The sequence below is a fragment of the Mustelus asterias genome, chromosome 15 (genome assembly GCF_964213995.1).
Source record: "Mustelus asterias chromosome 15, sMusAst1.hap1.1, whole genome shotgun sequence".
Classification (NCBI taxonomy): domain Eukaryota; kingdom Metazoa; phylum Chordata; class Chondrichthyes; order Carcharhiniformes; family Triakidae; genus Mustelus; species Mustelus asterias.
Window position 1 is genome coordinate 84,873,605 of NC_135815.1, and position 13,167 is coordinate 84,886,771.

General features: G+C 47.0%; 1 protein-coding gene across 1 annotated transcript in view; it reads left to right on the top strand.

Annotated features, from left to right (window-relative positions):
• LOC144504747 (metabotropic glutamate receptor 1-like) overlaps nucleotides 1–2,042 on the top strand; it is a 224,637-nt gene extending 222,595 nt beyond the window's left edge. Inside the window, 4 exon segments of the mRNA XM_078230489.1 lie at nucleotides 1,240–1,551; nucleotides 1,553–1,737; nucleotides 1,740–1,849; nucleotides 1,851–2,042. Of these exon segments, the coding sequence (XP_078086615.1) occupies nucleotides 1,240–1,551; nucleotides 1,553–1,737; nucleotides 1,740–1,849; nucleotides 1,851–2,042 (799 nt within the window).
• Nucleotides 2,043–13,167: the final 11,125 nt, after the last annotated feature.

A 13,167-nucleotide genomic window follows, 5' to 3' on the forward strand; every position in this document is an offset into this window, starting at 1 on the left:
GGTACAAAGGGAGCAAATCAGCAGAGGCCTTAGTGAAGTATAGAAAGTGCAGGAGTAAACTTAAGAAAGCAATTAGGAGAACAAAGAGGGGGCATGAAAAGCACTAACGGGTAAGATTAGGGAGAATCCCAAGATATTATGTCAGTATATTTAAGGAGAAGAGGATAACCAGGGAAAGAGTAAGGCCCATTAGGAACCAAGGGGGCAACCTGTGCATGGAGCCGGAAGACATTGGTGGGATGTTAAACAAGTACTCCACATTCATCTTCACTTGGGAGAAGGAGGCTATAGGATGTGGGAGTAGTGTAGATTTAGTGTCGTTTTTGTCAGTGCAGATTCAATGGGCTGAAGGGCCTCTTTTGTACTATAAGCTTGACAAATGGTTAGAGATGTAGATGGCGAGTAAGATAGGAGAATGGTCACAGAGATAGATGGATGGCTAGCTATATGAGGCATGTTGAGCTGGATGGATGAATGACTGGCTGGTTGAATGGATGAATGGCAGATGAATGAATGGATTTTCCCATGACATAACTAGTTTGTGTCATTGGTAGAAGAGGTATGATTGCTTGAATGGGAGGAAAATTGAATGAAACATTATAATTTTTCATTCTAAACACCAAGGGTTCAAGAGGGCGGTCAGTGTATGTCAAAATCATTCAATAAACATTGCTTTACTCTCAAAAATATATTCCCTGAAATCATTACCAAACAGTTGGTTTTCAATGAGATTATTCCAAGTTTACTAAGGAGTAGCTTGGAGATTGCCAACTTGTATTGAATGGATCATTTGTTTGAATCAATCAAATGAATCCTCAACAACTTAGTCAGACCCTAACAGGCCAGAACTCACCACAAATTTACCCCATGCTAAATTCCATTGGTCTCTTTACATATAATAATGCTTTATAAGAGTGATCATTGTCCCTGCCAAGTCACTGGGCACATTTTATAATTATTGCAATTTGCACAATGTAATTTGCAATGCGAAATCAGCTCGATCTTTGCATGTGAGACTATTCGGACTTTGCCATCCTTCCTGGTCATTCCCTCCGTCCCACCCCCCCCCCCCCCCCCCCCCCCCCGTCCCACCCCGTCCCCACCCCCGTGAAGTCAATGGCACACCCGCTTTAGAATGCAAGCATAGGCAGGCGAATTGTAAAAATCAACTGTGAAAATATTCAGCTGCGGTTTTGGTGCAAAAAAAGGTTTTAACTGGGAATTTACATCTTTCCCCAGTTCCAATGGGAAGTCTGTGTCATGGTCTGAACCAGGAACTGGACGGCCAGCGAAGGGACAGCACATGTGGCATAGGCTATCCGTCCATGTGAAGAGCAAAGATGTTGCATCTAATCAGACAGCTGTAATCAAACCCCTAACCAAACCCTATCAGAATCAGATTAAAAACCTCAGCTTCTCAGATGCCAGCACAAAAGCCCTTTACAATGTTGTGGAAGAGGATGAAAGTGATCCCTTGAGACTCGACATTCCCAATAGTCCCGAGATGATGTTACAGAATCGGGCGATGTCCATTACGCAGCTCAAAGAAATAGAAGATCCTCAATTTTTTCATCTCTGATCAGTTGAAAAGTGTCTCTTCACAGCAGTCCATCATGGACCACTTGCACGGGGTGGTCAACACATTTTCGACCAACATGACTGACCTTAATTCAGTGCTTACCGTGCCGGTGCCCGGGAACGGGGTGAAGTCGCTGTACCAGTTGGATCAACAGGTGCTCCCGCTCCAGATGACAACCTCAATCCTCAGCCCATCTCGCCGGTGGAAGAGGAGAGCGAGGGGTTCAACCTCATCGACGACTTCATGTACGACAGCGGCGAGAACCAGCTGCCCCGTCCCCAACAAACTCACGCTGGACGACTCCCCCGCCCTCACACCTCCGTCCCCCTTCCGGGATTCCGTGGCGTCGGGTAGCTCTTCCCCCAGCTCCCCCATCTCCGAGTCGGTGCTATGCACGCCACCCAATGTAACCTACGCTTCGGTCATTCTGAGAGACTACAAACAAACATCCTCAACTCTGTGACGGGTTCAGCCCAAACGGCCAGGAGTTAAAGTTTGCTGAGAACTTCAAAACAAAATATTCGGGGGTGGAGGGGAGGGGGGTGGGGGGGAAGGAAGGCGGCATCCAGTGCCATGGTGTAAGTCATAAAACATTTGAGAATGAAGAGGAAAACAGTATACCGTCCCAACTGTCTGTACGGTCAATGTCTCTGTCATTCTGTGGTTAGAGTCCCTCGCTGAATCCAAGAACCATCATCCGTAGCAACTCAGAACAGTAGTTTCTGAAGCATTATTGTAGAGATAGATATGCTAACATATGCTATTTTTACTGCATACTTTTAAAATTTCAAATAGTTATTGGATTATACTTATTGGGACGCTTGATAATTTCACTACGTCCCCACTACAAGCTGTTGAAACCAACCATCGGGTGAACTGCTACTGCGTTCTTTTGTGGGTGCCTGTTCATTGGGTAGCAATGGCTGTAGCTTTTGATTTACAAATGAGGACTGGGTCAGTAAAATCCACCATCATCAACAATAATCTACAGCATGCTCAAATCCTGGAGGTTTTATCCCCTCCCACCCACCCAAAGTTTGTCATGATTGTGACACATGCCCTATGAGGGTGGGTCACGGCACGATGGTATCATCCGCTATCTTACAGAAGATAATGCTGTTACTGCTCTTAATTTAAAAATGCCACATGAGGCCCTCGTCTTGTTCCTGCCAGAGATAAGGGTGGTAAGCACGGCACCGTTTCTCCATCGTTCCTTCCAAACCCTGCAAAAGGCCACTGGATGTCGATTGATTTGTGAACGCCCCACCTCTGCTTTTGTACACAAGAGCGGGACGCAGGCAGCAGGGGCTTACAGTCAACACACTGCAGTCGCCTCAGACATTGGCCGAGCTGTCAGATCTGTAGCTCCACTCTCCAGAGGTTATGAACAGTCTTATTCTGGAGATACTTTGTGACAACGTGCAACCCGTGTGTAGGAGACTGGGGGAAGCATAAATACAAGCCCGTCACCTAAACTTTAGTGAATAAACTCGAGGGAAACCAACCGAACTCTCGGCTGTGACTTTTTTAAAGATTCCCCTCAGAGATCTTGCACAAGTTGTTAAGACATAACCCATGGTGGGCAGTAGTGATCACAATGATCAGTGCTTCTGATGTAACTTACATCTCAGGTACACAAGCTAAGCATGTCATGTTAAATTCCAACACATTCTGATGGGAAATAGGGTTTTTGTTTCTGTTTCGGGTGTCAGCTGTAACTGTCCTGACAGTCTTTGAGTTTGTATTCTGTGTAAGCCAGTGCATAAGATTTCAAAGGAAAATCCTTACGTTTGTAGAAATATTTTCACAGCTTGAAGCTGATGAATTTTGTCCAGAAGTTTGTTTTTTGAGAATTCTGTTCAGTCAAAATATTAGTGTCGATTGTAGAAAAAGTCCAATATCTGTAGCACTTGGTGTGTCAAATGTGAGGTGGCGTTCTTGAAAAGGAAAGCCCATCTTTTGTTGCTGTCCTCATATCTCACCTTCTCCACAACCATGCAATAAACACTGTTGCAGTGGTCGGAAATGAAAACAGAGAATGATGGAGGTACTCAGCAGGGCGGGCAGCATCTGGGGAGAGGGAAACAAGGCGCTTCTCCCTCCACAGCTGCTGCCTGACCTGCTAAGCATTTTCAGCACTAGCTGTCTTTACTTAAGATTTCCAGCATCTGTGGTATTTCACTTCTGCATCGGGGGCGGGGGGGGCGGGGGGGGGGGGGGGGGGGGGGGGGAGAGGATCGTTGCAAGGTACTGATCCTAATCCCATGACTAGATCCTACAGTAAAAATTCTCTAGGTACCCAGACTCAGTTAAGTCTGTTCCAGAGACTTAAGCACATGATATAGGCCAGAGGTTCGCAATCTTTAATGTGTCATATCACACTTCTATACTATTTGAGGTACATCTCCTATTTTCTCTGCCTTCTTCCCCTACTGGAAACTTCATTTTAACCTCTCCCCGTCCTCTCACCTTTTTTTTTAACCTCTTCCTGACTCTCATTTCCCCCAGGGTTTTTGCATCCTTATTGAGGCTTTTCTTTTAGTGCAGGCACATGCGACCTTTGTCTCCAGCTCCAAGTCCCATTGGTCACGAGCATGGGCCTGACCAATGTAAAAAATCTAAACCACGCATGTGTGGCTCTTTCCCAGCCGTCACCAGCGCAGGAGGCCCAAGATCTACCGGGTCTTGGAGATGCCGATTACAGAGCTGAAGACAAAGGTTGATTTTAGTTTAGTTACATGAGTTTAGAATCATTTTGAATCTTTTTTTCATGGGTGATCTTCATGGCACACCAGTGTGCCATGGCATGCTGGTTGGGAACCACCAGTCAAGGCTCAAGTTCAGTAGTGAGAGAGTCTTCAGGCTGAAATGTTCAGCTAAAATCCCATCAGGTTCCCCGCACTATCCAAGCAGGGATGCAGTACAGTTCTGGTCACCCTATTATAGAAAGGAAATTATTAAACTAGAAAGAGTGCAGAAAAGATTTATGAGGATGCTACCGGGACTTGATGGTTTGAGTTAAAGGAGAGGCTGGATAGACTGGGACTTTTTTCCTTGGAACATAGGAGGCTTAGGTGTGATCTTATAGAGGTCTATTAAATAATGAAGGGGATAGATCAGCTAGATAGTCAACATCTTTTCCCGAAGGTAGGGAGTCTAAAACTAGAGGGCATAGGTTTACGATGGGAGGGGAGAGGTACAAAAGGCTCCAGAGGGGCAATTTCTTCACACAGAGGGTGGTAAGTGTCTGGAATAAGCTGCCAGAGGCAGTAGTAGAGGCGGGTACAATTTTGTCTTTTAAAAAGCATTTATACAGTTACATGGGTAAGATGGGTATAGAGGGGTATGGGCCAAATGCAGGCAATTGGGACTAGTTTAGTGGTTAAAAACTGGGCAGCATGGACAATTTGGACTGAAGGGCCTGTTTCTATGCTGTAAACCTCTGTGACTCTAGATGTTCCCCTTGGTGACCTGGCCAATATTTATCCCTCAACAAACATCACAAAGAACAGATATTTGGCCATTATCTTTGGTGACTGTGGGAGCTTGCTGGGGACAAACCAGCTGTTGTGATCCCTACATTGCAACAAAGGTTACACTTCAGAAATACCTCACTGTCTGTAAAGCACTCTAAGATGTTCTGAGGTCATAAAGGGTGTTGGATAAGTCTCTTTTTTACATTTGTTTCTCTGGGGCTTCTGTCAGAATTATGACAGGCAATCAGTAGAATCCTCAAAGACGTTCCACATCTGGCCATGGTTTATAACGTTGGAGCAAATCTGTTGACCTCATACTCCACACACACGTAATAAACATAAGGCTTATGGGACTCCCAGCAACACCACTGAACCCATCCTGCAATATTACACACAGACTACAATGTGGAAACTGCCATCAAGCCCAACCTTTGAAACGTATCTTCCACACAGGCCATTGTCCTAATCCCATATCACTATTCCCCCTTTTCTCTCACCATCTATCTAATCTACTTTTTTTAAATTGCCATAGATCCAACCAATGCAAGGTGCTCACTAAAAGGAAGACTATCCATTCAGCTTCCCTTTCCTTCCACTAACCCCATCAAGACAAAAGCTTCCTCTGTCCGATGCCTGCATTTACACCTTTTTCTCTCCTGTCTCCCCTGATACCTTCTTTGTGCTCATCTTAGCCATGAGACAAACCCCCACCAACCCTTCCTCCCCTCTCCTGCTGTTCCTTGATGCTAATCTCACCACACTGCTGCCTACCCATGCCAGCTGATATTGCTAAAAACTTCCTCTCCTCTGGTAAGGTTCCTTTCCTCCCCTTCAAATCTCAGAATCACCCATTGTCCAATGACCCACCCTTGACCCTTTTATCTATGCAAGTTACTCGCCATCTCCAACTGCTTTCCCTGTCAAAAGAATGTGTTACCATTTATCAGGTTCTCCCTGAGCCACATTGGTAGCTTCGTGGTGGGCGTTTGCGACGAGAACTGAACCTTGCAAAGTTGGCCCTTAAGTATTTAGTAACTTCTTCCAAGCATGCAACAAAATTCTCCTGATTAGCCCTTCAGTGATGTTCAGATTCTGCATTGTGCTGTTGATCAGTTTTCGTGCTGACTAACCCATGACCTCCACCACCTAGAAAGACAAGGGCAGCAGACGCATGGGAGCATCACCACCTTCAAGTTCCCCTCCAGGTCACACACTCGACTTAGACACATATCATCACCGTTCCTTCACCATTGTCGATTGGCAATCCTGGAACTCACTACCTGACCGCATTGTGGGCGCACCTTCGCCACATGGACTGCAGCAGCTCAAGAAGAAGGACCACCACCCAACCCTCACGGGCATCTAGAGTGAGCAATAAATGCCAATGACACTCGCATCCAGAAAAATTGGTAGTTTTTTAAACAGTACAAGAGCAACCATTGAAATAGCCCTTGACTGAAGGGACTAAGTTAACAACCAGCAACGGAACAGTTAAGAGGCTTGATCGTGGAAGAAAATAATACCAAGTTGGGTTTCGGTTTATGCAAATCCATATCAGCATAAGGATCATAAGTAATTTGTATTGACTTTGAGTTAGATTTTATTATCTGCATCCTTGAAATAAAATTGGTCAAGTGTTTGAAATTTAGCAAAGACAAGGGGTGCAGTAAAATGAGATTGAAAGGGCAAGAGGGATTAACCAGTCCGTGAGAATGGAGAAATTAGTTCAATCCTGACCGAATCACACATCCTGCAATAATGCCCTGTGCGTAATGAAAGTCCTGTAAGTGCCCCAACATAAATCAACGCTGCTGCACTTTTATCCAAGCTCTATATCTGGGGCCTTACACACGCAGCATTAGGAAATCTAGGACAACTAATTCTAGCGCATCGCGATTCCCAGGGCTACGGTAGTCTCCTGTAAGATGCAGCCGAAACCAAGAGGTCTGTGCAAATGAAAAACTACCAACCTTCCGAGCCCTCCGGGTGGAATTCGCCTTCCTCTTCGGTGTCACATCAGCTTTTAAAGAAAAAAAAAGGATTTCTGCGGGCCTAAGTGAGAGCTGAGTTGTTTGTAACAAACTGAACCAAAACAGTCACATCCCCTGGACCTGGCAAACCTTTTCAAATATCACAAGCAAGTGTTGCTTTCAACGTTGGGTCTGACCCAAATTCAGCTGAGATTTGACTTTTATGATAATTATACATTTTAAATAAAGTAGGAATTAAACTGATCGTAGTTATTGGTTGTGCACTGTTAACTGTTTATGTCAAAATTTTAACAAAAGGATTACGAGCGTGAGTGTTCTTTGCTATTCAACTTTTATGATCCTGTAAACTGCAAATGTAAAAAATGTTTAGACAAGTAAAATGTAATATGACAGCAGAAGGCAATAAATGAAGTTCTGTTTACTGTGGTAAGATATTTTCTATTGCATAAAAGCCTCCTTTCAAACATTTCTGTTTGAAAATCTGTCTGATATAGCGGAATGAACAAAAATTCTTTTTTTTTACATTTAATTTTCAATTAATATTTTGACATTTTGCTGTTCTCCTGTGTGAGCGGACCTACATCAGCTCCTGGTCAGGCAACATCTTAATTTTAACATTCTCATCCTTATTTTCAAATTCCTTCCATGACCTTGTTGATTGGACAGTACGGTGGCACAGTGTTTAGCACTGCTGACTCACAGCGCCAGGGACCCGGGTTCGATTCCCGGCTTGGGTCACTGTCTGTGCGGAGTCTGCACATTCTCCCCATGTCTGCGTGGGTTTCCTCCGGGTGCTCCGGTTTCCTCCCACAGTCCAAAGTTGTGCAGGTTAGGTTGATTAGCCACGCTAAATTGACCCTAGTCTCAAGGGATTAACAGGGTATATACATGCGGTTTATGGGGATAGGGCCTGGGTGGGATTGTTGTCGGTGTAGGCTCGATGGACCGAATGGCCTCCTTCTGCTGTGTAGGGATTCTATGATTCTAAGCCGATAACATCCTCCGGCCCTACAACCCTCCAACTCTGGCCTCTTGCACATGTCTGATTTTCACCCTGTGCGGAGTCTGCACATTCTCCCGTGTGGGTTTCCTCCAGGTGCGCCGGTTTGCTCCCGCAGTCCGGAAGACGTGCTGGTTAGGTGTACAGGCCATGCTAAATTCTCCCTCAGTGTACCCAATCAGGCACCAGAGTGTGGCAACTAGTGGATTTTCACAGTAACTTCATTGCAGTGTTAATGTAAGCCTACTTGTGGCACTAATCGATAAACTTTAAACACTCTGCCATTTGCAGTTTCCCATCCCAAGGTCTGGAATTCCTTCCCTAAATCTTCTGTTACTGCATTAAAGATGCTCCTTACAACCTACCTCTTTGACCAAGCTTTTGAGAGCAGGTTCCAATATCTCCATGTGTGGCTTGTGTCAAATTTAACACTCCTGTGAAGCAACTTTGGATGTTTTACTATATTAGAGGTGCTATGTAAATGCAAGTTGTTGTTGTAATCCATTATTTATTGCCGTTCCTTCACAAACTATTAATTTTGATTCAGCGCGTTGGAAATTTGGTTGCAGTTTGACTGGAGGCAAAGTCTATTAATTATCGGCGATTCTATTATTGACAATATGCAATGATATATTTCGATCTATGAGCTGTGATTAAATAAAGAAGGTGTGAAATATTGGTCTGATACCATGCAATACATTATTGTTAGGACACAGCATGCTGTCTGAATATAAGAGGCACACTTTAGGAAATATTAAGCACCACCCATGTTGGGGGTTGTGTGAAGGGGGAGGCGTGACGGGGGTGCAAGCTCACTATTTCTCAGAGAAGCTCGCCTTATGGGCAACGATCCCTCATCCCCAACCCCTCGAAGTAGCAGGTTATAGAATCATTCCAATACCTTGGAAAATTGGGACTGTTCCTGCCTGGGGCGGCATGGTGGCACAGTGGTTGGCACTGCCGCCTCACAGCGCCAAGGCTCCGGGTTCAATTTCCGGCTTGGGTGACTGTGCGGAGTCTGCACATTCTCCCCGTGTCTGCGTGGGTTTCCTCCGGGTGCCCAGGTTTCCTCCCACAGTCTGAAAGACGTGCTGGTTAGGTGCATTGGCTATGCTAAATTCTCCCTCAGTGTACCCAAACAGGCGCCGGGTGTCAAAACCAAGGGGTTTTCACAGGACCTTCATTGCAGTGTTAATGTAAACCTACTTGTGACACTAATAAATAAACTTTAAACTAATTTCACATCATTCGCTGGTATGAACGGGATGACACTTCTGATACCTGAACAACTGTGAAATCCAAGCCATCCAATTAATATGTACAGTTTATCCCCTCCCCAACATTGTCTGTGTCTAATTCGCTCCCCCTCTCCGAGAAACTCCAGTGAAGTTTAAGTCCTCCCTTTCATCCTATGTGGCTGCCATCTCACTTCTTGAGTCATTTCACAACTATCTTATTTTATGGTCAGCAATAGGATTGTCCAGAAACGCCACACTTGCCTTCAGCACTAAATCTAAGCTTATATTCCAGTGCAGTATTGAATGAGTGTTGCACTGTCAGAGGTGTCACCTTTTGGTCAGTTGTCTAACTCAGGTGCTGTCTGCCCCCTCAGGCACAGGGAACAAAATCTGTACCATTATTTTGATGCCCCACACCCATCCCACAGTCCTGGCCAACATTCGTCCCTTGACCAACATCATTAAAGCCAGTGATTTAGCCATTATAGCTGTAATAAGTCCTCAGAGGCAGAAGTCCCACCATCAAAATCCCTTTATTTACAAGTCTGACAACAGCATACAGAGTGCTTTCAGTCAGCAGTCTACACTAGGGGTCCCAGAGGAACTGACACGCCTGATTAAGTGCAAAGCAAGAGGCTCCCTGACTGGCCCATCAATTTGGCCCTTAATCAGGGAACTCTATTTGTCCAACCAAATAAACAAAATTAAATTAATTTAGGGACAACTCAAAAGGGGCAGCTCTCTAAAAGGAGGGGAACCGCCCGAAACAAAAAACAAAGTGGAAAGGAAACTTAAAGCATCAAATTAAAATGTGATTAAAGGGGTCAATAATACACCCCTGTCCCTGTGGTGCCCAGTAGGCACAGCAGGGGCCCTTCATCAGGTAGCGTATTCTGACAGCCCCACCTCAATTGCCTGATTAAAGTCATTGCAATCGCATTGCTGATCGTGGGACCTTGCTGCGGGCACATTGACCGTCGTTTTTCCTGCACTACTCCCTCCATTCATGTGCGAACTGTCCAAAGGCTCTTTGTCTGCTGATGCTTCATCCTGAGCTGTTTTTCCTTGACAGTTTTTTTGCCGGGATTTTGCCATTGACTTCCATGCTCAGGGGCAGGGCCTGGAGGCAGGCCCAAAGCCTACCTCAGCCAGAAGAGGAATCGAACCATGCGCTAGCCACCTAGCCAAGTGAGCTAACTGGCCTTCTCTCCTACACTACAACTGGGACTAAACTTCAAAGGAGTAAATCGTTGGCTGTAATGCACTTGGTCACCTCAAGGGGGGAGTGGGGGTGGGAGAAAGAGGAATTCTTGCGCTCCATCCCAGTCTGAGACACCTGAAGCTGCATACACGATGGGCCCGATTTTACCAAAATTTCGCGCCCGTTTAAATCGTGGTAAAGTTGGGCGTCGGGCCTAAAACGCGGTCCAGACCCGACCCAAGGCCAATTGCGCCTTTACCAACGGCCAATCCGGCACGCGCCCGAATCGGCCAGCGGGCCGATTTAAATGCATTTGCATGCATTAAAATCAGCATAATGAAGCCCGCGCCCAACTTACCCAAGGATTCCCACTTTACGAGGCTCCAATCCGATCGGCGCCCGCGCATTTACCGTGTTGCTGAATTCAAGTCCGATAGGGTTTCAACTCAGCAACTGAACCGCCAAATCGCCCCCGACCACCCTTCGCGGACCGCCCCCGCGAACACCCCGGCAGCCCACCGCCCCCCCCCTCCCCCACCCCATCCTGGGACGTAGGCCCCGCCAGCAGCCCCCACCCCCGGGATCGGACCCCCGACCTACTTTGATCGCTGGTGTCCATCGAAAGCATCTTGCGATCCTGGATCCTGACCTTGCTCCGGGGGGTCTTGATGGGTAGGATGACGTCTCTTCACTGGTGGGGGGGGTGGGGGGGGGGGGGGGGGGTAGGGGGGGGGATGTGATATCTCTTCCCTGAGGGGGGGTTAGGGGGAAGATGTGATATCTCCTCCCTGAGGGGGGGGGTAAGGGGGGGATGTGATATCTCTTCCCTGAGGGGGGGGGGTAAGGGGGGGATGTGACATCTCTTCCCTGAGGGTGGGGAGTAGGGGGGGGGGATGTGACGTCTCTTCCCTGAGGGGGGGGTGTAGGGGGGGATGTGACATCTCTTCCCTGAGGGAGGGTAGGGGGAGAGATGTGACGTCTCTGCCCTTGGGGGGTCGTCACATGAAATGTTTGGTGGGGTTGTGGATAGTCTGGAGGGATGTCAGAAGTTACAGAGAGACATAGATAGGATGCAAGACTGGGCGGACAAGTGGCAGAAGGACTTCAACCCAGATAAGTGCGTCGTGGTCCATTTTGGTAGGTCAAATGGGATGAAAGAGTACAATATAAAGGGAAAGACTCTTAGTACTGTCGAGGATCAGAAGGACCTTGGGGTCCGGGTCCATAGGACTCTGAAATCGGCCCCGCAGGTGCAGGAGGTGGTTAAGAAGGCGTATGGTGTGCTGGCCTTTATCAATCGAGGGATTGAGTTTAGGAGTCCGGGGTTAATGATGCAGCTATATAAGACCCTCGTCAGACCCCACTTGGAGTACTGTGCTCAGTTCTGGTCGCCTCACTATAGGAAGGATGTGGAAAAGATTGAAAGGGTGCAGAGGAGATTTACAAGGATGTTACCTGGATTGAGCGGCATGCCTTATGAGGATAGGCTGAGGGAGCTCGGTCTTTTCTCCTTGGAGAGACGAAGGATGAGAGGAGACCTAATAGAGGTGTATAAGATGTTGAGAGGCATAGATCGGGTGGACTCTCAGAGGCTTTTTCCCAGGGTGGAAATGTCTGCTACGAGAGGACACAGGTTTAAGGTGCTCGGGGGTAGGTACAGGGGAGATGTTGGGGGGAAGTTTTTCACACAGAGGGTGGTGGGCGAGTGGAATCGGCTGCCGTCAGTGGTGGTGGAGGCGAACTCAATAGGATCTTTTAAGAGACTCCTGGATGAGTACATGGAGCTTAATAGGATGGAGGGTTATAGGTAGGTCTAGAAGGTAGGGATGTGTTCGGCACAACTTGTGGGCCGAAGGGCCTGTTTGTGCTGTAGTTTTTCTATGTTTCTATGTTTCTAACAGTGCTGTCAGCGCTGCCTTTGACTTTTGCGCTCGGGCGCGCTGAGTGCTGTCGGCCCTGAACTGCGCATGCGCAGTTCGGTGCTTCGACAGATGCAAATGCGCCAGGCCCCGCCCACTGGACCCACGCCGAAAAAAGGCGTATGGGGGAGCTGGAGCGCAGCTACCGGGCGCGGGTCTGATTTATGACCGCACCCGGCACTTAGGGCCGATTTGGTAAATTCGGCTCCTATGTTTAACATTTATTTTTGGATCATCTCTTCTAGCTTGGCTCTGGTTCAAAAGGTGAACAAAATGTGTGAGTCATCATGAAAAGGTCACAGCTTGAATACAGCACAGTGAGGAAGGAATGTAAAGGATTAACAGCTATTACGCTAATACATCATACGTCACTTGAGTCAGAGAGAGATGGTTCTGGAAGGTACCTCGTGCTAATCTAAGATGGTGGCACAGTCGCACAGTGGTTAGCGCTGCTGCTTCACAGCACCAGAGACCCGGATTCAATTCCTGGCTTGGGTCGCTGTCTGCACGGAGTCTGCACGTTCTCCCCGTGTCTGTGTGGGTTTCCTCCGGATGCTCCGGTTTCCTCCAACAATCCGAAAGATGTGCTGGTTAGGTGCATTGTCCATGCTAAATTCTCCCTCCTTGTACCCGAACAGGCGCCAGAGTGAGGCGACGGGGGGATTTTCACATTAATTTCATTGCAGTGCTAATGTAAGCTACTTGTGACATTAATAAATAAACTTTAATTTATTTATTAGTACATAGTTGCGTATAGTCGAAT